We start from the raw sequence: 21,959 nt of genomic DNA on the forward strand, positions 1-21,959 counted from the left end.
AATTTAGTCTTCCAGAAGGGCAGCTCCCAGGGTGGGGGCAGGCGCCTCCATCAGAGAAGCACTGAGTTGGATGGCATGGTCTCTCATTGAGACTATGCGCCCAGGTCAGGGAGAACACACGGCTGGAGGACCGTGCCTGAGGAGTCAGTCAGGAAAGGCTTCTGATCCTAGAACGCTGCTATTCTAGAACTTTCACTGCAGATTATTCCTTTACAGTTCCAGGGTATCAGAATACTGTAAGGGATGTGAGTGTAACTCTGATTAATGATGACGTCAGCTGAGGCTGGGCTTAGCTTGCCCTATATCACGAGGTCTCTGCCTACTACACATCACCTTTCCCCGTGGGTTCCAGGGATTCCCTGAGGGTTGGAAGTGCATGTCCCAGGGGTCACTCGTTTTACCTTGTTCATGGAGGCCTTCTTTCGTCATCATCCTCTCCTTCTCAGCACTTAGGACTCTACTTCTGTACCACAGTGCCCCTTCCCCCGCCCCCCACCTCAGGGTTTGGAAGACATAGTGGTCAGCATCTTCTGGCTCAGGATGGTGACGTGAGGTGACCTAACACATCCGTGTCAGCTTAGCACAAGGAGAAAATGTTCAATGGAAAATATTGAAAACCCCTTAATCTCATTTTGGCCAATAGTAAACCTCTCTCTCCAGCACATTCTCTAAGAAGAACACGAATATGGCGGGCTTACCCATCTTGTTTTTTTGGCTCACCTTTACATGGCGATGGGTCTGTGGAAATGAGGAATGAACAAACATTGAAAGACCAGGTCAATGACTGGGAGGGCCACACACCAAGTGGTCCATACTGACCCACTGGAAGTTGACTGGACTTTCCTCTTTATCCTGAGCAGTGATTCAAGTTGGGACAAAATTAAGGAGGTTGATTTTATTTATTTTGTCTAATTTACACTGTTGTAGACTGAATATTTTTATTTTTTCCTGATAGAATTTGTGTAACTAAGCAGAGGGTAACTGGGTAGCTCTAACATAGCTACAGTTGCCAGAAACCCAGCTATTATTTTGTTGGCTACAGACGCTGAGTGTTCCTCCTGAGGGCGCCGTATGGATATTGACTTACCAAGAATGAGCCCCGTTGATGGAATTCAGGTTGTACAGGTTGCTTTCAGACAACTAGTTGGATACATTTTCATCTTTGTAATCTGCCATCAAAATCATCTAGTAAGTGCATATTAGACCACGATAAGACACTCTGGTTTTACAAGAGTTAACAAGCCTTTACCCTCTAAAATACAACAGGCAGTAATGACAGAAGTTCCCCACACACCCGAAACAAATACAAGCCATCAGTGTGATAGCGTGTCATAGGCAGGCGAGGGTTTACTAGGGGCCACTTATGGTCAATCGGGACAGCTTGGTTCAGCGACACGCCAGCCTAGGGCGCTAGTAGGTCTGCTCTCCGTTACGTGGAGCCAGGCATTTATCAAACCATCTATCAGTGTTCAGCCCCTCGTCTTCTCAGCACTGTGCAAGGCCACACAAGGATGTGTAGATGCTGTTTTTGCCCCCAAATAACTTTCAGTTTAATTGGGGAAATCAGAGTAACACTGAAGAAACATGGGAAAACAAACCAATATTGAAAATTGTGGTGCCGATTCTAAACATAGTGGATTTATCCAACGTATCCTTTTGCTCGGCCAGTACTAAATGTGACGGGACAATGCCTCTGCCTCAAGGAGCTGTGTTTTGTGGGGAAAACAGACACAAACAAGTAACTAATAATATATTGAATACGTGCTGTCATAGAATTTAGAGGACTCTTTTCTGCGTGGACCGAGAGTCACTGCTATGTAAGTTAGGCAATTGTAGTAGTCCTACTGTGAACTTACTACCATTTGGAGGTGACTTATTGTTTTCAGTCTCCTTGAGGACATGGTAGGTGAAAAAACATTGTTTGCCAAAATTCAGAGTCATGGCAGAAAAAGAACAATGAATACAAGTTTAATGGTGCCCAGATTTGATCTTTGACTAAATTAGTAATTTCAAACATTTTTCTTTTAAGTAACCATGTGGTTTATTTCCAAAAGCAGGTTAAATATGTGTCTTCAGGCTTCCTAGCAGGAAAAAAAAAAAAGTTGACACGCTTTTTGGTGTTCAGTTGGCACAAACATTGGCTGCTTGTGGCTCAGGAGAAACTCAGCTACTCCTGGTGTAGAAATCTCCAAGAGTCTCGAGACTAGGTGGGGTGGGAAGTGTGCTAGCCAATTCCGACAGGAACGCAGTTTTGATCTTTTTATGACTCTTTTTTAAAGCCTCTAAATGCTAGCTGATGGATATCTCCAAAGGATAATTTAGAAATTACAGTCTTATGAAGAGCCAACACAGTGCTGGCCAAGTATGCAAGGCTGAACCCAGGGTAATATTTAGAACAGCTAGAGGAATGGATAGACTCCATGTCCCAAGGCAATGCTCCAAAAATATTCTTTCTCACAACTGCATGTTTTCATGGTGTTTGGACAAGGGAGAGCACACGATTACAATCTAGGTAAGGAATCCAGAGGGCACAGTGTCTGTATAGCTGATTAGGTGCTGATTCACAGGGCAAGGAGACATTTCATTTATTAAAGTGAGGGAACCTGCTCAGTACTTGTGTCTATAAGGATGACCGCCATGCGTGCTCTCGCTGCCCCTTGGCACGGAGAGCCAGCTGTCTTTGATGAAGCACTGCTGGCCTCATTTTGGGTCATTTCACATTCTCCTCATCACTCGGCAAAGACAGGAAGAGTCTCCTTTCTGGCAGATTCCAAATGGGGGAAGGGGAAGTTGGGGGAGACTCAGGGTTGGAGACCCAGCTTCCCACAGCTGGCTTTAATCTGCAGCCGCAGTCTGTTTTGGACCTTTCTCAGGGTTTATCCAGAAATTTATCAGCTCCCTTAGCTTCCTCGTGGGTTTGCTTTCTCCTGTTGTCGTACCTGCTGTGGTTTTTGCCTCAGCAGATGGGCCTGTTTCGTTGGTAGAAAACAAATGACATGGGGGAGAAAATGCCATTTCTCTTTAAGATTTGTTGTTTAAGAAAAGTGCACTGAAAGTAAAGATGGTTACTTGGGAGAGACCCAACAAATCCCAGGATAGAGTAGGCTACGAGAAGCCTGGAGAAGATTCCCCAAGGCTGATGGGATTCAGATGAGCCTGGGAGAGTTATGTTCTCAGGGTTTTATCTTGGACTTTTATCTGACCACTGAGATCTGAAGTCTCTTGCAGGACTGGAGGGCAGAGGGCGGGGCCAGCCCTGCTCTCAGATCCTGTCAATCAAATGGATGGGATAAAGAATCACTCATCACTCTAGTCAAGCTGGCAAGTCCAAATTTCTAGCATACCTGCTGTTTCCCAGCCCTTACTTGGGAGCCTGTCATCTTGTTATGAGAAGGGACACTCCCACCTGCCCCACCCATTCCCCTTCTCTCTAGGGGTGGCCCAGCCCCTTGCTCTCGAAGTCTCTTCTTTCTGACACCAAGGGTAGTACTGGGGTTTGTGAAGCCGTAATTAATGGCTTTCTCCCCAACAGCTCAGCATCTAGGGGAAAGCAGAGGTCCTTCCAGATGAGGCATACGTTATAGGCTGTGAATGGAATTCACTGTGCTTCCCTGGGTTAGCCCTGAGCAAAGCCCCCGTGGCATTGAGAGCGTTTGGAACCGAAGAGTAAACTCCTGATGGAAGAAAAGAATTCTGCCACTTAGGAGGTCTAGTACGTGTTGTTCCACCAACTGGTGGGTTCTACCACTGATGGGTCTACAGCCTTCTGGTTACTAAACTTCCTTCCTTGCTCCCATAAGGTCCTTTCCCGGGCCTCTTCCACCATATCTCCTTTTTGTTTTATGAGAGAAAGAGGGATGTTTCTTTAGGAAACTTTGGAAGGCGTGACTTGGAGGTGAATCTAGAACTTCCTTCCACATGGGACTTTGACGACCACACTTCATTTCCGCTGCTCGGTATACCTCCCTCGCCCCAACTGTCTTTACCTCTCCAGAAGAAGGCTTACTCACAACGACAAGCCAGACACAGAAATAGCCAACCTATTTGTGGCTTAAATGCAAGCAGTTTTATTTTTACAGAGAATTGCTATATTTCCTCTCAGTGTAACTCATTTATCTATCACAAAGGAAACTCCAGCTCCATCTGCAATAGTTCCTGCTTTTGTTAGTGGTGCCAATTAGTCACAAAACAATTGGCATCTTCTGCTGCCCACTCAGTCTGGAGGAAGAGCGCGGTCTCTCCCAGGCTCCCCCTGCCTAGCCCTGCCCCTCCCTCTACCTGTACACCATCTGGCCACTCCAGCTTCCTGGCAGCTCGGTCCTCATTCACCTTTGACTGCTATCAACTTCCAAATTGGGTGACTTGTTCTCTGCCAGTATTCTGCGCAGACTTCTCTGTTCTGTCAGGAGCTGGAAAAAGCAAACTGGTGAGGCCCTCTGTCCTGTTGACTTAAACAGTGACGTTGGAGTCTTCCTTCCAGTTGGTCACTCTGCTCAGGGTTTCACAGCCCCGCAGGGACAGGGTGAAACGTTCATCAAATCTGGACAGTCCCTGAGCTTCTGAGAAGCAGCAAGTGTGGAGCAGAAGAGCAGGGCAAGTCCTGCCATGGCACCTTGTTCTTTTTCATTCCTCCTTTCTCCCGGGGGGAGCTCTTCCTTCCCGACTGTGACTTTGGGGCCATCTCAGCCAGCCCGTTCTTTCTGCCCTCCTCATATTAGCTTCCGTGCGTCTGACTCCCTTTCCACTAAGTGCGCCTTCATTTCTGCCTCGCAGCTTGCTGCAGATGGTCCTGGTTTTCTTTTCAGTTTCTGATTATCCTCTGGGGATTGTAAAGTTCTTCAGGAGGCTGGCCTTCTCCTCCCTTGGAACACCATAACCAGGTAACAAAAACGTACCTCCAGCTTCTCGGGACTGAGGTCACCTGATTTTTTGATCTGCTGCTCAGCCCCTGCCGACCTGGTAGATGCCACGGTCCTCACTTTGTTTTGCCTGCGGCTGAAGATCTTTAGGTAGACCCCCCTGGTCTCCCCTTTCTGCTTCCCACAGGTCAGGCTTCCCACAGGAGCGTTTGGCTGGCCTTTGGACTTGCTGCTTATGAAAACAGTCTGAGGAAAGCTTCATATTCGGGTTCCCAAGTCTGCTTTCCCACAGAGTCTGAAATTGCCTTCTCACCCTGTTTTGATCTAATCGGTCCCAGGGGTCTGTTACTACTTTGACACAGTTAACCATGAAGGAATACTTTTGAAAATGAGGAACTGCTGCCATGATTTTTTTTTTGGGGGGGGTGGTCTTCACCACAGGGCTTGGCTAGTCAAACCATCCAGAGTTCTCCTGCTCGGCCTTTTCGCCTTCAGGTTGGGTCTGTTGAAAAGGGCAACAGGGGTCAGGGGGAAAGTAACTTGACTGCACGGGGGAGAATGTGCACCTACCAGACACAGCTGCTCCCAGCAGCAGTCACTGAACCAGGCTGAGATCCCATCTGGGCAACGCCGATGGCGTCCCTTCAGTCCTGGAGCCTGGTCCCGGGCTTTCTCTCTCTCCTCTGTTCGTTGTACTTACACATTGACGTGGGCACGAAACTCTGAAAATGCGTTGTAGGGAGAGAACGAATATTTAATTATTGAGCAGTGTGACCCTCATTATGAAGGTGTATACAGACATCTCATTGAATCAGTGCAACTTGGTAGGGTGTTTTGCCATTACAAAAAAATGGTGACGTGGATAAATCTTTGTTCATCCATTATTGAAGGTAATCATTGCAACTTTTTGCGGTCATATGATTGGCTCCATTTTACAGGTGACAAAACTGAGCCTTGGCAGAGCCCGCATGGCTGTTTGCAGGCCGAGTCAGGAATCTGAGCTGGTTCCATCCTTCCGATACAGGTGATTTTGTGCTTCCATAGAGCCTTTCTCTGGGCCATCTCTCTCCTTAGCCCTGTCTGGCCCTAAGGGGTCAGCCACCTGGATTCTCACCAGCCTGTTCCCACTCTAGATCAGCGTGAAGATTTTTACTGGAGTGTGTCACTGAACGATGCCATTTGAACACGGCTTCCGCTGATAAGCGTGGGACCATCTGCTTGACACATCTCAAATATTTTCAGCAGTGGGAGAGCAGCACTGATTTGTTCAGAGAAGGGAGGCTGCAGCCATCCTTGGAGAAGACGTTGGGACCAGAGACGCTACAGGCTGGTGGGGCAGCGGTGCCCCAGGATGCGAAGGGACAGCCTCCCTGCTACCACCTCTGCCCCTCCTGAGCGAATGGAGCTAGTGAGTCTGCACCCCACTTTTTCATTGTTCAGCTGCCCTTGACTGCCCAAGTAAGATTTTCCCTCTTCAGAAAGCTATTGCCTGGGCAACTCTTTCTGTGCTGGTTGTTTTTACAGCGTGTTAGATGTTTGGTGTGTGTTGGCAAAGACCTTTGTCTCCTCCTGCCTTTGTTTTGGAAAATTGGCTTCTTTGCTGGGTTAACTGTCCCCAAACATTGCTTTTCAACTTCAGGGTTGAAACTCCTGCATTCGTTTTTTCTTTTTTTGACTCGTGGTGGGGGTGAGGTGGGCAAAGATCTTCAGATCAATTCGTGGAGCTGATGTGAACCTGGATGGGTTCACGGTTGTTTAATTAGATGTTATGAATAATAAAAGAGCTGGGGTTTGAAAGGGTAGTTACCATATTTGATTCCTCTGGGGAAATCGCTTGATTAAAAGCAGCTGGGCAGGGCCGGAGGCAAGTTGGATTGATTTTTCTTTGCCTTTCCTTAAAGTCAGGTGTGCAGTACTTGGGTGGCCAGGTGTCTGTTGCAAGCAATCTCCTGATCTTTGATGTATCTTGGCGATATTTCCCAGGCAGGGTGGGTGGGGGAAACTGGAGAGAGAATGTGTAAAATGTTGTTTGATTGCTCTGTGGGCAGCAATGAGAAGGTGGAAACAAGCCTACCTCCAGAGCAAGGTTTCTCACCCTTGGCACCATGACACGTTGGGCCAGACAAGTCTTTGTTGTGGCGGCTGTTCTGCATATTGCAGGGCATTTAGCAGCATCGCGGGCCTTGACCCACTAGGTGCCAGGAGTCCTTTCCTCTCAGTTGTGACAACCAAAATCTCCAGACGTGCCGAATGTCTCCTGGGCACAAAGATCACACACAGCCCCTGCCTTTTTTGAGACCAGCGCTCTAAGCTGATCTGACTGTACACTTGGAAAGGCAGTGAGAAGTTTCTGCTTCTCCATGCTGGTGGCTCAAGTGTTAGGAAGATGTGAATGAGCCCTTTAGTACCAGGGCAGATGTCCCTTCCTGCACGTTCCCGTCAGATCCTTTGCCGACCATGGACATTCCAGCTCACATATGGGTTTCTGTTTGTCCAGGTCACTGCACACACACACACAGAAGAATTTGCCCTTTTCTCTGGACCTGCACACCTGGAAGGTCCAGCCTAGGGTCAGGCCTCTCTTTTTTGGTTGCCTAGGAGCAAGATAAGGTTTCAGATGGCCCAACCTGGAACCCTAGTTTTGTTGGCTTTTCTCCCTTCCCTTCCTTCTTTCTTTCCTTCCTTTCTCCCTCCCTTTCTTGTTTTTTTCCTCCCTCCTTTCCTTTCTTCCTTCCCTGCTTCCTTCTAAGAATGATGTGCTGGACTGGGAACCCAGAATCATGGGTGGACTATGGCCAACTCAACAGGAATGTGGAAGGGGATATTTGTTTCTTAGATCCCTAGAGAAAACTTCAGCAAGCACAAATGTGTAGTATTTAAAACTCTCTGCATTATACCTCGATAAAGCTGAATAAACACTACAACTAACTCTGCCTTCTTTGATTCTCCTTACTTTTCCATCTTCTCACTTTTGTTGAGAGGGAAATGCAGGCAGCAATCCTGAGGAGCCCAGCCAAGACACAGGCTTTGCCAAGCCCGCATCCGTACACATCTGTGAAACCGCCGTACTTGTTTCCCTGCTTACTGATTCATTATCTCAGTTTGACATTTCCATAAGACTCGTATTGCCTAAGTGCTGTTCAATCTCTAGCTTTTCTTACACCCCAGCCTTCCAAAAATGCATTAAGCTGCCAACTATGTGAAGGAGCTGAGGTCCGAGGGGCTCCACTGCTTTGCTTAGGACTCACATCAAGTGGGCCGTTTGATAGACAGAGGGGCTTCGAGGCAAAGCAGCCTCAGGCACTGGCAGAATTGCAGTCACCTCTGCAGCGTAACTTGAACAATGCCAAACCTCTCTTCTGCATTCAGATGCCATGCTGCCTACAGTTCTGTTGAGTTTTGCGGGAGGGTGGTGGCAGTTAAGTATACCTCGTACTATAGTCAGCCTGCCTCGCCATGGCTTGTGTGAGGCATTGGAGCCTGAGTGGGTGAGAAAAACCCACATGGGGGCAATCCAGCTGGGATGACGGTGGTGGTAATGCCATGGAAGAGTCTTCATGGGGGGTCGCAGAGACCTGGTGCCAGGTTCAGGGTTTCTGCTAGGTGAGGAATGTGTCCCAGGGCAGGGGGCAGTGGCTGCAGTGGGCTGACGTGGTGACAGAGCCCCATAAAGTGAGAAAGATATCTGTGCAAGGACGGGGAACAGGCAGTGATGACATAGGAGATTGTATATCATGGGCGGATTGATCAAATAAGAAAATATATTGAGGCGATTGGGGTCAGGTTTCTCGCCATCAGAGAAGGGAGTTACAAATTTGGAGAGAAAGAAAACGAAACTGAGCTCAGTGGTGTGGGATCAAAAGTGGAGATATTGGTGTGACTTCATTGGCATTCAATCTACACAGTTGACCCTGGACAATCCATAGTTAGGGGTACCAGCCCCTACACAGTCAAAAATCCACATAGAACTTTTGACTTCCCCCCAACTGAAGTGCTAACAGCCTACTGTTGACCGCAAGCTTTACTGATAACATAAACAGTTGATTAACATGTATTCTGTGTGTTACATGTATTGTATACTGTATTCTTACAATAAAGTAAGCTACATACTTTAAGAAAATGTTATTAAGAAAATCACGAGGAAGAGAAATACGTTTATAGTATTTATCGGGAAAAAAATCTCTGTATAAGTGGAACCACGCAGTTCAAACCTGGGTTGTGCAAGGGTCAACTGTACATATAGAAAGATACAGGAATACAGATCTCCATGTGTGCATGTATGACTGTATATATGTATTTATATACATATGTTCCTTAGCTCCATCTACTGAGGAGGCCCGGGAACAGTGACACCCTGATAGCAAAGGGGATACCCAGCACCCAGATCTTGGTTTCTACAGACCCTTCTCTACTGCTTGGAGAAATGGTGATTCTAGGGACTGAGGCGGCGAACATACAAGATGAGTAGTGCCTGGTAAAACATCCAGTTTTTTGCCTTGGAAGACTGGGAATACCAGCGGAAGCATGGCAAAGCAGGGAAGGTCTCATTTGTGTTTTGGATCAGCTGAGGCTGGTGTGCTGTCATGAGAGGCCCAGTTGGAGACGTCCAGGGCTTTTGGTTCCAGGGTCTGATATTTTGGAGAGATGTCTGAGTTTTAGCTATAGATTTGAATTTCATCGGTAGTTCAAATGAGGGGGTTGGATGAGGCCACCCAGGAAAAGACTATGGAGTGAGAAGGGAAGAGGGCCAGGAATGGAGCCTGGAGGCCCAAAGGGCAGTGTACACAGAGATCCAGGAAAGGAGACAGAGAAGAAACTGCAGAAAGGCAGGACGAGAGCTGCAGAGAAGAAAGCATGTGTGGGCAATGGTGTCATCTCAGAGACAGCAGTGAGGGGAGATGGAATAGATAGAATAGGATTCCATAATATACTTGGGGAGGGGAGAACAAGACCACATTTTCCTCCCTGTTGGAGGCCTTATCTGAAAGCGCATGATGAGGGACCAGCTCATTTCTAATATTTTTCAATAGAGGTGATGACTGTGGGTCACTCCATTTCACAGAAGATCAAAAGAAACTGAAAACAACTCATTTCTGTTTGTGTATATTATTGTTATGGTTTTGACCTTGGGTAGATGGTTCTTTAATAAATAAAAATCTGTCCTCTAATAAACAATACTCATTCTTTAATAAACAAAAGGCCATTCTTTGAGGCTTTCAATAAAGATCATTAGTGACAATCAAGTTGATTGTGGAAATGGCTTCTGGTGACAGTAAAGCCATTGTCAAATGTCCCAAAAGTTCTAGTCACATGCATGGTGACTTCACGTATAAGTGACTGTTGACAGAGGACGAGTGTCAGGAGTAGAAATAGTGCCCATGTGGGCGATCTAGGCTCGGTCCTGGCTTTGCTGTGAACTACCTATGAAAGCTCAGCTGGTCGTGTGTTAACGTCCTCACCTGTCAAATTAAGGGTGGTTTGCAGTGTGGATTCCTTCAACCTCTAAACCACAAGCACCAGGCAGCGTCCAGGCAGGCTTTAACCATCAGGAAGAGGTTTTTAAAAGACTCCAAGCTGCATGCTCTTACATCCCCTATAAAAATACCCCAGTTTCTGGGGAAAAAGAATTTGTAACATGACCAAGTGTTATATTTATGAAGAAGTCTTGCAACTCAATAAAAGAAATGGGCAAAAAACATGAAAAATAATCAATCATAGAAGAAATACAAGTGACCATTAACATGAAAGGATATCTCAATTTATTAGCACTCAAATAAATGCAGATTAGAACATGGAAATTTTTATATTACCATAACTTTGGAAATTAAAAAAAAAAATGGAGTGGTGGGGGAAAAAAGCATATATGTGAAAAACAAAATCTGTATACTGTTGATATCAGTATAATTGGTACAGTTTTTTGGAAGACAATTTGTTAATATGCTTTAAAAAAATTTTTTTTAAAAGATTTTATTAGAGAAGGGGAACAGGACTTTATTGGGGAACAGTGTGTACTTCCAGGACTTTTTCCAAGTCAAGTTGTTGTCCTTTCAATTTTAGTTGCAGGGGGCGCAGTTGTGGGGAGTCAAAGAATCGAACTGGCAACCTTGTGGTAGAGAGCCCACTGGCCCATGTGGGAATCGAACCGGCAGCCTTCAAAGTTAGGAGCACGGAGCTCCAACTGCCTGAGCCACTGGGCCGGCCTATGCTTTATGATCTTGAAAAATATTTATACCCTTTGATCCAGCCATTCCATTTCTAGAACTGTGTCCTACGGAAATAATTAAACATGGGCATAAAATCTAAGAAACGTTCATTATAGTGCTTTGCTTTAAAAAAAAAATAGTGAAAAATCAGAAGCAACTGGTATGTTCAAGATTAGAAGACGGTACATCCAAATAGTGACTGTTAAAGTTGTGTTTTTAAAGTATATACTGACAAAGAACATGTTTATAATATGATAGAGTGAACAAAAGCAGGTTATAAAAATGCAATCTTGGGGCCAGCCCGGTGGCTCAGGTGGTTGGAGAGCCGTCCTCCTAACGCCGAGGTTGCCGGTTCGATTCCCACATGGGCCAGTGAGCTGCGCCCTCTATAGCTAAGATTGTGAACAACAGCTCTCCCTGGAGCTGGGCTGCCCTGAACAGCTGGAGGTTGGCTGGAGCTGCCATGTGCTGCTCTGGGCTACTGTGTGCTGCCAGGAGCTGCCGATGGCCATGGCTGGCAGCCGGCGAGAGCTGGAGTGAGCTGCCGAGAGTGGCTGACCAACAACTGGCGACCGAGTCGGGGGGCGGAGTGCAAGATTCATAATACCTGCATGGGCCAGGGAGCTGTGTCCTACACAACTAACTAGACTGAGAAACAATGGCTTGAACCGGGGTGGGGGGAGGGAGGCTGAAAAAGGGGGAAAAAAAAAGAAAGAAAACAGGGCAATAAAAATACCCATTTCATGTGCAGATTACACAAACTGTGAAAGGACCCTATTGGGTGAGCAGTTTTTTCAGAGGCGAGCCCTTGTGTACAGCAGGGCCATTTAGTGAGTACCTACGGCTACTTTATTCCCAGTGGAATTTAAATGCTTATGCTGGCAAAGTCACAGATAGAAATTAAACAAGCCTTTGGGGAAGAAAAAATTCCCTATAACATCAGGGAATATTGTGCCTTCAATTCCTTAAGTAGGAAGCAACAGAGGCAAACTAGATTGGAAAACATGTAGCTGAGAGGCTATAAAAGGTAAGGTCTTAAAAATAGGATTAGGCCCCAGTGCAGAGTGCGAAGGTCTCTGGAGCGAGGAGCGCCGAGCTCCCGGCTCCCTCCAAGCACTTGTGAATGCTGGCCTCTCTTTCAGTGTCTTCGGCTTCCATGCAGTGGTCTGGTCGGGGAAGTGGGGTGTTTGATTAGACCAGCTGTTTCAGACTTTTTCAAAGTGGGAGAGTGGCTCAGCTCTCAGTGAGAAGTGGGGACCTGGATTCCTGCTGGCTGGCTCTGTGGTCAGGATCCCTGTGAGTGTTTGGGCCCTGACACCCTGCAGGGACCAGGCTGCACCAGACATGGTGAAGGACGGGGGCGGGGGACCCGAGGAGTTCAGTGACCCAGTGGCTCTGAACTTGGCCTGCTTATCAGTCCTTAGTTTCCCCTCTATAAAGTGGGGGCAATAACACCTTCCTTATCAGCCGTCCAAACTGCCTGGAGGATGCAAAGCTGGCAGGGAGGGTAGGTGCTTCGGCTCTAAAGTCCTACACAGCCACCTCCTCGTGCTCCAGGGTATTGCTTCCTCCACAAGGCCCCTGTTATGAGAAGGAAACGAGGATGCGAAGATGCTCTATGAGCTGCCAGTGGTGCTTACAGCAGTGGTGCCATCACCTACTCTACTTCGTCTTCTCTGTTCTCAGCTGTTTCCTCTGCCGTGTTGCTGTGTCACTGACCACATCAGGGGCCTAGAGGGCTGCAAGGATGAGCTCCCTTCCGCCCTGGACTGTCACCGCCAGGTAACATGCATCCCCGCAGATAGGATTGCTGTCTAAACACGGAGCTTTGCTCGTCTGGGCAGACAGCTCACAGTACTAGAACTGGGTTGACAGGAAGACGAGGTACCCAGAGCGGTGAGTTCCATAGTACAATTGCTTCCTCTCGTTGTCACTGACACCTCACTGTGTGTCAAGGCAAAACGAAATTATTCCGAGCTAGACTGTTTTGTCAGCTAGCAGTAATTGCCCTTCTATCCTCCTACCCTTCCCAACCTCAAATATCCTAGTCGTCCACCCATGAAGATGAAGAATATACAAAATGACTGAGGAGCCCAGAGGAGGAAAGGGGTCGGAGGGGTGGTGAGCAGGTGGGACCAGCTGCGTTCTTGGCGCTTCTTGCCCTCTTCTGTTGCACTTAAGGGGCTGAAGTTCGGTTTGGTCCGGTAAGACTGGGAATGTGACTTTTGCAATGTGTTCATTTAAATGAAACACCACTATAACAAAACGGCTTGGAGAGTTATCATTAGTTTTTAATGAGATTAGTTTTAATGGGATTTTTATTTGCTTTCCAATTACATTTTGATCAAAATCTGCCTAATGTGTGATTCATGAGTTCTACTCTAACAATCATTAGAGACCTTTTTAATTAGCTGCGATAGCATGGGTTTTGGGGGCAGTGGTTTTCTCTCACAGGTGACCACGGTGCTTGTCAGGACTGTAGTGATGGGCTTTATTTCGTGGAATAATTCAGTAAGTGTTTATTGAATGTCTGCATCAAGAGCTGGAGACCCAGGCATGAGTGAGAGCAAGTCCTGTCTTCGAGGAGTTTGCTGTTTAGTGGGGGAGATACCATTTTAACTCTACAAGAAGGAATGTTCTAAAGATCTCCTGTGTGTGTCTATGTTCTTTGTTTTATTAAGTCCGGCTTATTAAAACATGTAGACCCTTGAGAGCAGGACGTACAGAGATAAGCACCTGGAATCTGACCCGGACCCACGCACTCCGGACGCTTCATTCTCAACGCACCACACACTGACCCCCGGTTCTCCCACTCGCCCAGCCCCTGCCCTCCTGTTCTGGGTCTCAGCCAGTAGTATATCTACACAGCCTCCTCGGGTGGAAAACAGTCCTCTGACTCCTCCCTGTCCCTTCCCTTCACGGTCACTGAGGCCTGACCAGTGTTCTCTGGAATGTCTCTGGAATCCATTCTCTCCTTCAGCCATTATCCTCGTCATTATTTCTCCCCAGGAATATTTCAACAGCCTTTGACTGGCTCCACAGCACCGTCCATCATCCCCTTCCACCCGGCCTTTAGACTACACCCAGGGCAAACTTTCTAAGACACACAGATCAAGTCATATTGCAGCCCTGCCTGAAAACCTTTAATAGCTCCCTAGTGCAAATGGCAGTGTTTAATGTCTGTCATGGCCCACGAACTACCTGCGTTAGAATCCCCTGGGCTATGAAAATTCAGATTCCAGGGCCCCATCCCAGGCTTTCTGAAACAGGGGGGCCCTGGAATTTGCACTTTTAATAAGCAACCCCAGGTAATTTTTAAGCTCTAAAATTGGATAAGCATGGCTTGTAGAATAAACTTGACATTTCACAAAGTATCATAACCAGGCTTTGCTTTCATGCTTCAGTCCAGCCGTTCACTTCCTCCCTGGCTGGGTAGTCAGACCTCCACCCAAGGTCTGCCAGACTCTTCAAACCCCGTTCACTGTTGTATCCCAGTGCCTGGAACAGTGCCTGGCAGGAAGTGGGCACTGAATAAATACGTGATGGGTGAATTTGGGAACAGGGCTATCGTACCTACACACTTCTGACAACGCCGGTCTCTATACAAGTCTTTGGTCAGCCATGCCGTAATATTGTGGACTCTGGTTCTTGTGTGGGGCTCCTGAGGTGTTGGGGTCCTGAGGTATAGCTTCTGTCTCATAAAATGAAAGAAGACTGCTCCAGTGAGAACAGTGTCCAGTACCTCATCGGAATAGCTGAGGGAAGTGTTAGTGGGAACGTGGGATCAGGACAGTAGAGGCAGGGACCTCTCTGGGTTTCTGGATCACACCACTGGGGAGGGGTAACAGCGGCACTGAGACCCAGACTCGGAGCCCTGCCAATGCTGGGGTTCTGCTGACTCCATCCGGAAATGTCTAGTATCAGAGCATTTACGCTCCACAAAATAGCACATCGATGTCCTGCTCCGCGCAAAAGGCAGGTATCTGCTAACTGAAAATATTGTTTTGATCAACTTCCTAAAGGTTAATTATTTGCACATGTGGGGCTCCTGGTCTGCGAGGACAAATTTCAAAAAGCAAAAATCAATATTTTAGCACCCCAAGGCAGATGATCGCCACGGGCCGCCTCCCCGTCTTTCTCCTGTGGTGTAAGTGACTTACATATATTTGTTATATAAGAGGAAGAGGGTGGGGACTGTGCAAATATTTATTTTGCAATTCAGAAAGTGTGAAGGAAAGTCTCTGAGAATCTTTGCTTTGCAGTCTAAAATATTCAGCGCTTCTGTTGGCTTCGGGTTAGGGCTTTGTTTAATGTCTGTCAGTAGTGTTCTCCTGCGTGGGTCTGTGGGGGATGTGACGACATCTCGTAAAAGCTCCATTTACCAAAGAGGGTTGGTTTGCACAGCACACCTAGCCTGAGGAGGTTCCCATCTTTGTCACAGATCCCGAGACCACATAAAAGAAATGCTTTCTGATTGTTCACCCTTTCACATATATCGGTACACTATTGAACATAATTTTGCCAGCCATCCACTCTCATTTACCTATCACTTATGGCACTTTATGCCTTAAACAATGACAACAACAACATTGCCCAAACATGTATATCGTCATTGCATTTTAATGGTTGAACATTGACAATGTGGCAAGTTCCTTGGGCCAGGAGATGGAGGTACAGAAGGTGAGATGATTTGCAAAACACCATTCAGAAAGCTTGGGCCAGACCGGAAGTGGAGCCAGGAATCCTGACCCTCTTTGCTGGATCCTTTTGGCACCCAGGCATAATCAAATAATAATACATAATTAAGGGCTTTGGGGGGGATCAAAAGTGTTACTAAATCAGTTCTCTCTCGGTGAAATGTCCAATTTTATCATCATTAAAAAGAAAATTGTGCAGTCTATTAAACATTTTTTGTATAAAGTTACATGTATGCAACCTTTTGTATGATCATAACCTTTGTGTGATCGTAACACGGAGGCTGTGATCCATAGCTGACATGCTCCTTTTCACTCGAGTTCATCAATGTCCATTTATTTTTTTAACTTACTTACAGAAAATTACCTGAAGAGCCGTAGCCTGAGGCCTCCTCATGGATGAGTCAAACGTGACATCCTTTGTTGTTGAGGAGTCCACGGACTCCTCAGCCAGCAGGAACACCTCCTCTGGGGATCCACATCAGAAGATTCCAGTCTTGTACTGGGTTCTTATGAGCATCTCCCCACTGGGGTTTGTTGAAAATGGAATTCTCCTCTGGTTCCTCTGCTTCCGGATGAGAAGAAATCCCTTCACAGTCTACATCACCCACTTGTCCATCGCGGACATCTCGTTGCTTTTTTGTATTTTTGCTCTGACTGTCAACTATGTTTCAGATGATGAGCTCTCTTCTGGCCATTACTACACAACTGTCACATTATTGGTGACGTTTCTGTTTGGCTACAATATGGGCCTCTATCTGCTGACAGCCATTAGTGTGGAGAGGTGCCTGTCTGTGCTGTACCCCATCTGGTACCGATGTCATCGCCCCAAGCACCAGTCGGCATTCGTGTGCACCCTCCTGTGGGCACTCTCTTGCTTAGTGACCACCATGGAATATGTCATGTGCATTGACAGTGAAGGGCAGAGTCCCTCGCAAAGTGACTGCAAGGCGGTGACCATCTTCATAGCCATTCTGAACTTCCTGCTCTTCACTCCGCTCATGGTGGTGTCCAGCACCGTCCTGGTGGTTAAGATCCGAAAGAACACGTGGACGTCCCATTCCTCGAAGCTGTACATCGTCATCACGGTCACCATTGTCATTTTCCTCATTTTCATCATGCCCATGAGACTCTTCTACCTGCTGTACCATGAGAATTGGTCAACGTTTGGGAACCTGCACCACATTTCTCTCCTCTTCTCCACGATCAATAGCAGTGCCAACCCTTTTATTTACTTCTTTGTGGGCAGCAGTCGGAAGAAGCGGTTCAAGGAGTCCTTAAAGGTGGTTCTCACGAGGGCTTTCAAAGATGAAATGCAGCCCAGACACCAGGAAAGCAATGGCAATCCCACTGCCATCGAGACGGTCGTCTGAGGATGGTGGGGGGACGGTTGGCAGAAATGGTGGGACACAGGTCATTTGTAGCTTGTGCTCAAAAGACAACTTACCTGTCTCCTAAGTAATATAGAAGGAGCCCCCATCCTCTATGCATGAGATGCTAATTAGCCACGAGCCTGTCCTCCTGTCCTCTATCTTTTGGAAATGCCTAAATATGTGTCATGCTGTTGTCACATCTGTACCTATCAAAAAAACACTTTCTCTTCCTCCTCAGCCCTTCCAGCGGCATTTTCCCATGAACTATAAAAATTATCCTAGCAGGAAAGGCCGCAGATGTGTACAGGAAGAGGTAACAAAAATATCTGTTGGAACTTGAGGAGGTGGAGACACGTAGCGGGAAGAAGATGGGTGTTGCAGTCAGGTTGGTTTTGGCATTTGCTGGTTGTGTGACCTCAGGCAAGTGGGTTAACCTCTCAGAACCGCGTTCCTTCACTTATAAAATGTTTGACAGTGATAGTCCATACCTCCTGGGCTTGTGGTGAGGATGAAATGGGCTGATAAGGTGTGCCAAGCACTTGGCACATTGGAATGTGCAACAGATGTCAGTCTCTCCTCCCTCCTTTAAGTGGAAGAAGAAATACGTATTTCTGTGCTGTAAAGCACGCACACAGCTCTGTCATACAAATATCGTTACGTGTTTTTAAATGTTGAACATAAATTTACAAAGGTCTTCTTTCTGCTTACAGTATGAAAGCTTTTCGTGGTACAGCACCGCTCTTGAAAACGTCTGCAGATGTTACCGTATCCAACCAGCTCTGTGTTAGAGCATCGTTTCAGGTTGTGAAGACAGACATTTGGCCACCAGTAGAGGGGTTTCTCATGACTTCCCTTCCCTCTGTGGGAATGCTTGATGCAGGCGAAGTCTGTTTTGACATCCTTTGCTTGACATAAATCTTCATGAATGGAACTCAATGCACGAGTTCCCGAGGGTGAGTGTGCCTTTGGAGGCCCTCTCCCCATGAAGCAGTGGGTTATTTATTTATAACCACAGAGTTCTCACCTATAGGCAGGCACGGGTTTCTGCACCTCTGGGCCTTCCCGCCTTCTGAGCATTTGTGGGTGTCACTCCTGGAAGGAGGCTCGGGGCAGGGGCTGCTGAGAGAGTGGCCACATCTGGGTGGAAACTTGGCAGGGACTCCTCAGCATCTCGGTGCTCTGCTGCTCACCTGCTGCAACTTGTGTCTGGGTCTTCAGACAGCACATCTCAGGTTTGAGCCTGGACACCCGTCATGGCCTCTAGACGGCATTAGGTGTAGTTTCCTTCTGCCTCTTGCAGGCGCCCCACGAAAATGGCAGTGCTTCATGTGGCTCTGTGGGGAGTCAGGTGTTCACGCCGATTAGTATTGATTTTAACTGTCTCAAAGGGTCAGAGAAGGTGTGACGAAAAGCTTCTCTGTTGCCGCCTGTTTCTTTTCCATCCTCTCCTTTTCGAAAGACACTTGCCTGTAAGCCTGGGAGCAGCTTCGCTGCGGGAGATGTGCCAGTCTCTCCTGCTTGGATGCAGGCGGCTTTTCAGTGGGTGATGACATCTGATTCAGAAATGAGGCAGCTTGCTTTGAGGAGCCCCAGATGGGTGTGGAGAGATGACATTCAGAACGATCTTGTTTTTGATTGAAAATAGAGCATCTTCACTGGGAAAGAAGAGAACCTGGAGGTCAGAGTGGCCCTCCTCTGTTTGCTGTCATCTCCCAGATGCTGCGCTGGTCTCTTGGTCAGTGAAAATGGGATCAACCTCCTCTTGTCTCAAAGGGAGGCTGGTCTCGAAGAGAAACTTTAAGACTCTTAGAAACAAGGAATTTTCACCCAAGGAAAATATAGTGAACTAATTGGAAGCTCCCATTAATTAATTGCCTTTCTTCAGATAAAGTGGCGGAATTGAATGCGTTAATGAATATAAAAGTTCTTCTAATGTTTTAAAGAGTCGTGACTTGCAAAGAGGTAGGATTCAGGCTTTGGCAGTGTTATAAGGACAAATTCCTCTCTTTCTTCACCTAGATTCATCCCCCAAAGTAAAGCATAAGGTAAAAATGAAAACAAGATCTAAGAACATATGCACAAATGGAGCGTAAACTAAATACCCACTGGGCATTTAGATAATACGCCTAAGTTACCGTAGGTTAGGAGGTGCCATTTCTGAGAATTCCCTGGGTGTGGAGAGCAGGGTGTTTGGGCATGATGCCTCTCCTTGACAAAGAGGAAGGCTTTGTAACACTCATGCTACACATATTCACGGATGGCCTTCTCCACCAAACTCCATGAAGTGAGCCAGGCCCAGAGGAGCAAGTGGGAGCCGCTGGGGTCTGGGGCAGAAGGAGCCACACACAAATCAATGCAGCTCCAAGCTGCACACAAATCAATGTCAGGAGAGCATTGTAAACAAAATTGTGTGGCAGTCAAGAGGAAGGTGAAATCATATGTTCAGCAGTAAAAAAGGAATGTTTCATGGTGGTGCCCTTGGGTTGCTTGAAGGCAGGTAGGATTTTAAAAGGCCAGAGGGAGGGGACTCCAGGCAGACGACAGGCAAGGATTCGAGAGCTCGGGAGAAGTCCAGGCACTTCACTTCTGTGGATTGGCTGGAGAAGAGACCCGTGGAGACCCTCGTGCTCCTGCTCACCACCCCCTCCTCTTGCTTTGTTGTTATCTCTGTCCTCTGGCCCCACGTTCTTCAACTTCCTTCAAGTGTGGCTCCCAGGCCTTTTGTCCATCATCCAGCCTTGCCGTAGTGATCGTTCTTATCTCCACAAGTCCTGCCCTGGCCTCCGTCTCTGTGTCAACTCAAGTGGCCTCAGCTCCTCTCCTTTCTGAGCTACACTCTGAGCCTTGTTGCATCTCAAACCAATCTACTTCTGAAAACTAGAATTCCTCACTTCCGTCTCACTGTGATCTCCTGTCCTACACATCACTCACTTTCTTACTTCCACTGCCCCTGGATTTCTACACCACTGAGACCTCTTGTTTCTCACCATTGAGTTCGCCACATCTGTGAGTCCTTTCTGTGGCATCTCTGTCCCTGTCAGTCAGACCCCTGTCGTCCCTGGTCCAGGCACTCTCCCCATGCTCCTTGAGGCTCTTGCCCCCTTGCCCTCTCATCCTGCCCTCCTGGTCTGCCTCTGCCACCAAACAGCCTTCTGTGCAGAGCAGAGAGCGCTCACGGCCATCAGATTAGGGCTCCTGCAGCCATGCTTTTAACAGCTGGTCCCTCATCATGGCCCCACAAACCTGTTCTCCCTCCCCTGGGCAGCTCTTCCAAACTCCCTCTCTCTCCTCAAACTCTCTATCTGGCACCTTTTCCCTCACTGTCCTTATCTCCTCACTACCTTGCTTCATAGATCACTGAAGAAAAAAAATAGCACCAAGGCTACAAGGCGACGACTGTCAGGTCCTCCCTACCATCTAGGAGAACCCCATTCAACACCATTGCTTTCCTCCTCTTCTCCTGTCTGAAGACTTCTCTTCCCAATTTTCCTGTCCACCGGCCTCCCAGTCAATAATCTTACTGCTGTATTAGCAACCAAAGGGTGTGTGTGTTTAAAGTAAAACACCAGGTCCTCACAGTGGTCTACAAGGTTCTAGGTGACCTGGCCCCTGTGGAACTCTTGGCACCCCCGACGGCCTCCAGGGTTGGCATGGCTCACTCCTCCAGCCACTCCTGCGTCCTTGCAATTCTTCGAACGTGCCAAGTGCACGCCTACTTCGGGGCTTTCAACTTCCTTCTACCTGGAATGACTCCCCCAGGTCTCTGCTCCTCTCCTCCCTTCCCTCAGGCTTCTGATCAGATGTCACCTCAACAGGGAGGCTCTCACTGTCCCCTCACACCTAGCCACCACCCCCGTTTCTCCTCAGTGCTCATCACACCCTCATGTTACACATGGATTTGTCATTCTAGAGGATAAGCTCCTGGAGTGCAGAGACTTTCCTTTGCTCGTGGCTGTGGTCCTAGCCCCTGGAAGAGTAGATGCTCCTTTTGTGCTGTAGTGATGGGGTCCACTTGTCCCCTCTCTGGGAGAGTTCTTTTCCACATATACACAGGCTCAAATTGCTCTCCTCTTAACACAGGCAAAAAACTAAAACCATTTCCTGCAGTCCTGTTCAGCTCCTGTCCCATCTCTCCCTCCCTTCACAGAACAGCCTTCTGGAAAGCTTCTCCCACACTCATTGTCCATACTTTCTCCATTGCAATTCACCCCTCCACACCCAGCCAGCTGGCTGGCGACCCTCCCACCGCATTGAAATTGGCACAGCTAGGAATACGAGTGACTTCCACATCACCACATCCTATGGTTTCTTCCCCACTGTTACCTTCTGTGGCACTTGACACGGCAACCAGTCTTCTTGAAAATATCCCTTTCTTGATTCTAGTTAGCCATTTCCCTCTGCTCTCATCTGAATCCTGTCCTGCCTTCTCAGAGTCTTTCCTCTTTCATTGCTCTTCGGCTCATCCCTTCAATGGCCATGTTTTGTGGCTTCAGGGGCTGGACCTCTGCACTCTCTTTCGCCACCCTCCCCCTGGGTGTCCTGATCTATGATCACTCATGTATTAGTGACCCTCAGAACTATACTGACCAGAACCCGTTGCTGTGCTGTGTCTCCTGTATGGACTGATGTCCTGCCAACACTTCAAATGCAACCCATCCGGTTGCCCACAGTTTCTCCTCTATTCTTTTCTCAGTGAATGACACCGCTAGTCACCCTGTCACCCAAACGATGTGACCCTTGGCATAGATTGCCCTTCCTTCTTTTTAATCTAACAAACTCTATCGTTCTACATCCAGCTCAGAGTCGGCATCTCAGGAGTGCCTTCCTGGA

The 21,959-nt window shown here is 47.5% G+C and overlaps 1 protein-coding gene across 3 annotated transcripts; it reads left to right on the forward strand.

Annotated features, from left to right (window-relative positions):
• The first annotated feature begins 4,571 nt into the window (after positions 1-4,571).
• MAS1 (MAS1 proto-oncogene, G protein-coupled receptor) lies at positions 4,572-20,788 on the forward strand. 3 transcript variants are annotated; one of them, XM_033094942.1, is made up of 4 exons: positions 4,572-4,880; positions 5,798-5,883; positions 5,993-6,267; positions 16,116-20,788. In XM_033094942.1, the coding sequence occupies exon 4, from the start codon at positions 16,152-16,154 to the stop codon at positions 17,127-17,129; it is 978 nt and encodes a 325-aa protein (XP_032950833.1). In that variant the 5' UTR covers positions 4,572-4,880; positions 5,798-5,883; positions 5,993-6,267; positions 16,116-16,151; the 3' UTR covers positions 17,130-20,788. The 3 variants fall into 3 exon arrangements, 2 of the variants coding, with proteins under 2 accessions (XP_032950833.1, XP_032950841.1); XR_004421822.1 differs by lacking the exon at positions 16,116-20,788 and having other exon boundaries at positions 5,993-6,419; XM_033094950.1 differs by lacking the exons at positions 5,798-5,883; positions 5,993-6,267.
• The last annotated feature ends 1,171 nt before the right edge of the window (positions 20,789-21,959 follow it).

Source organism: Rhinolophus ferrumequinum, chromosome 3 (genome assembly GCF_004115265.2).
Source record: "Rhinolophus ferrumequinum isolate MPI-CBG mRhiFer1 chromosome 3, mRhiFer1_v1.p, whole genome shotgun sequence".
Lineage (NCBI taxonomy): Eukaryota > Metazoa > Chordata > Mammalia > Chiroptera > Rhinolophidae > Rhinolophus > Rhinolophus ferrumequinum.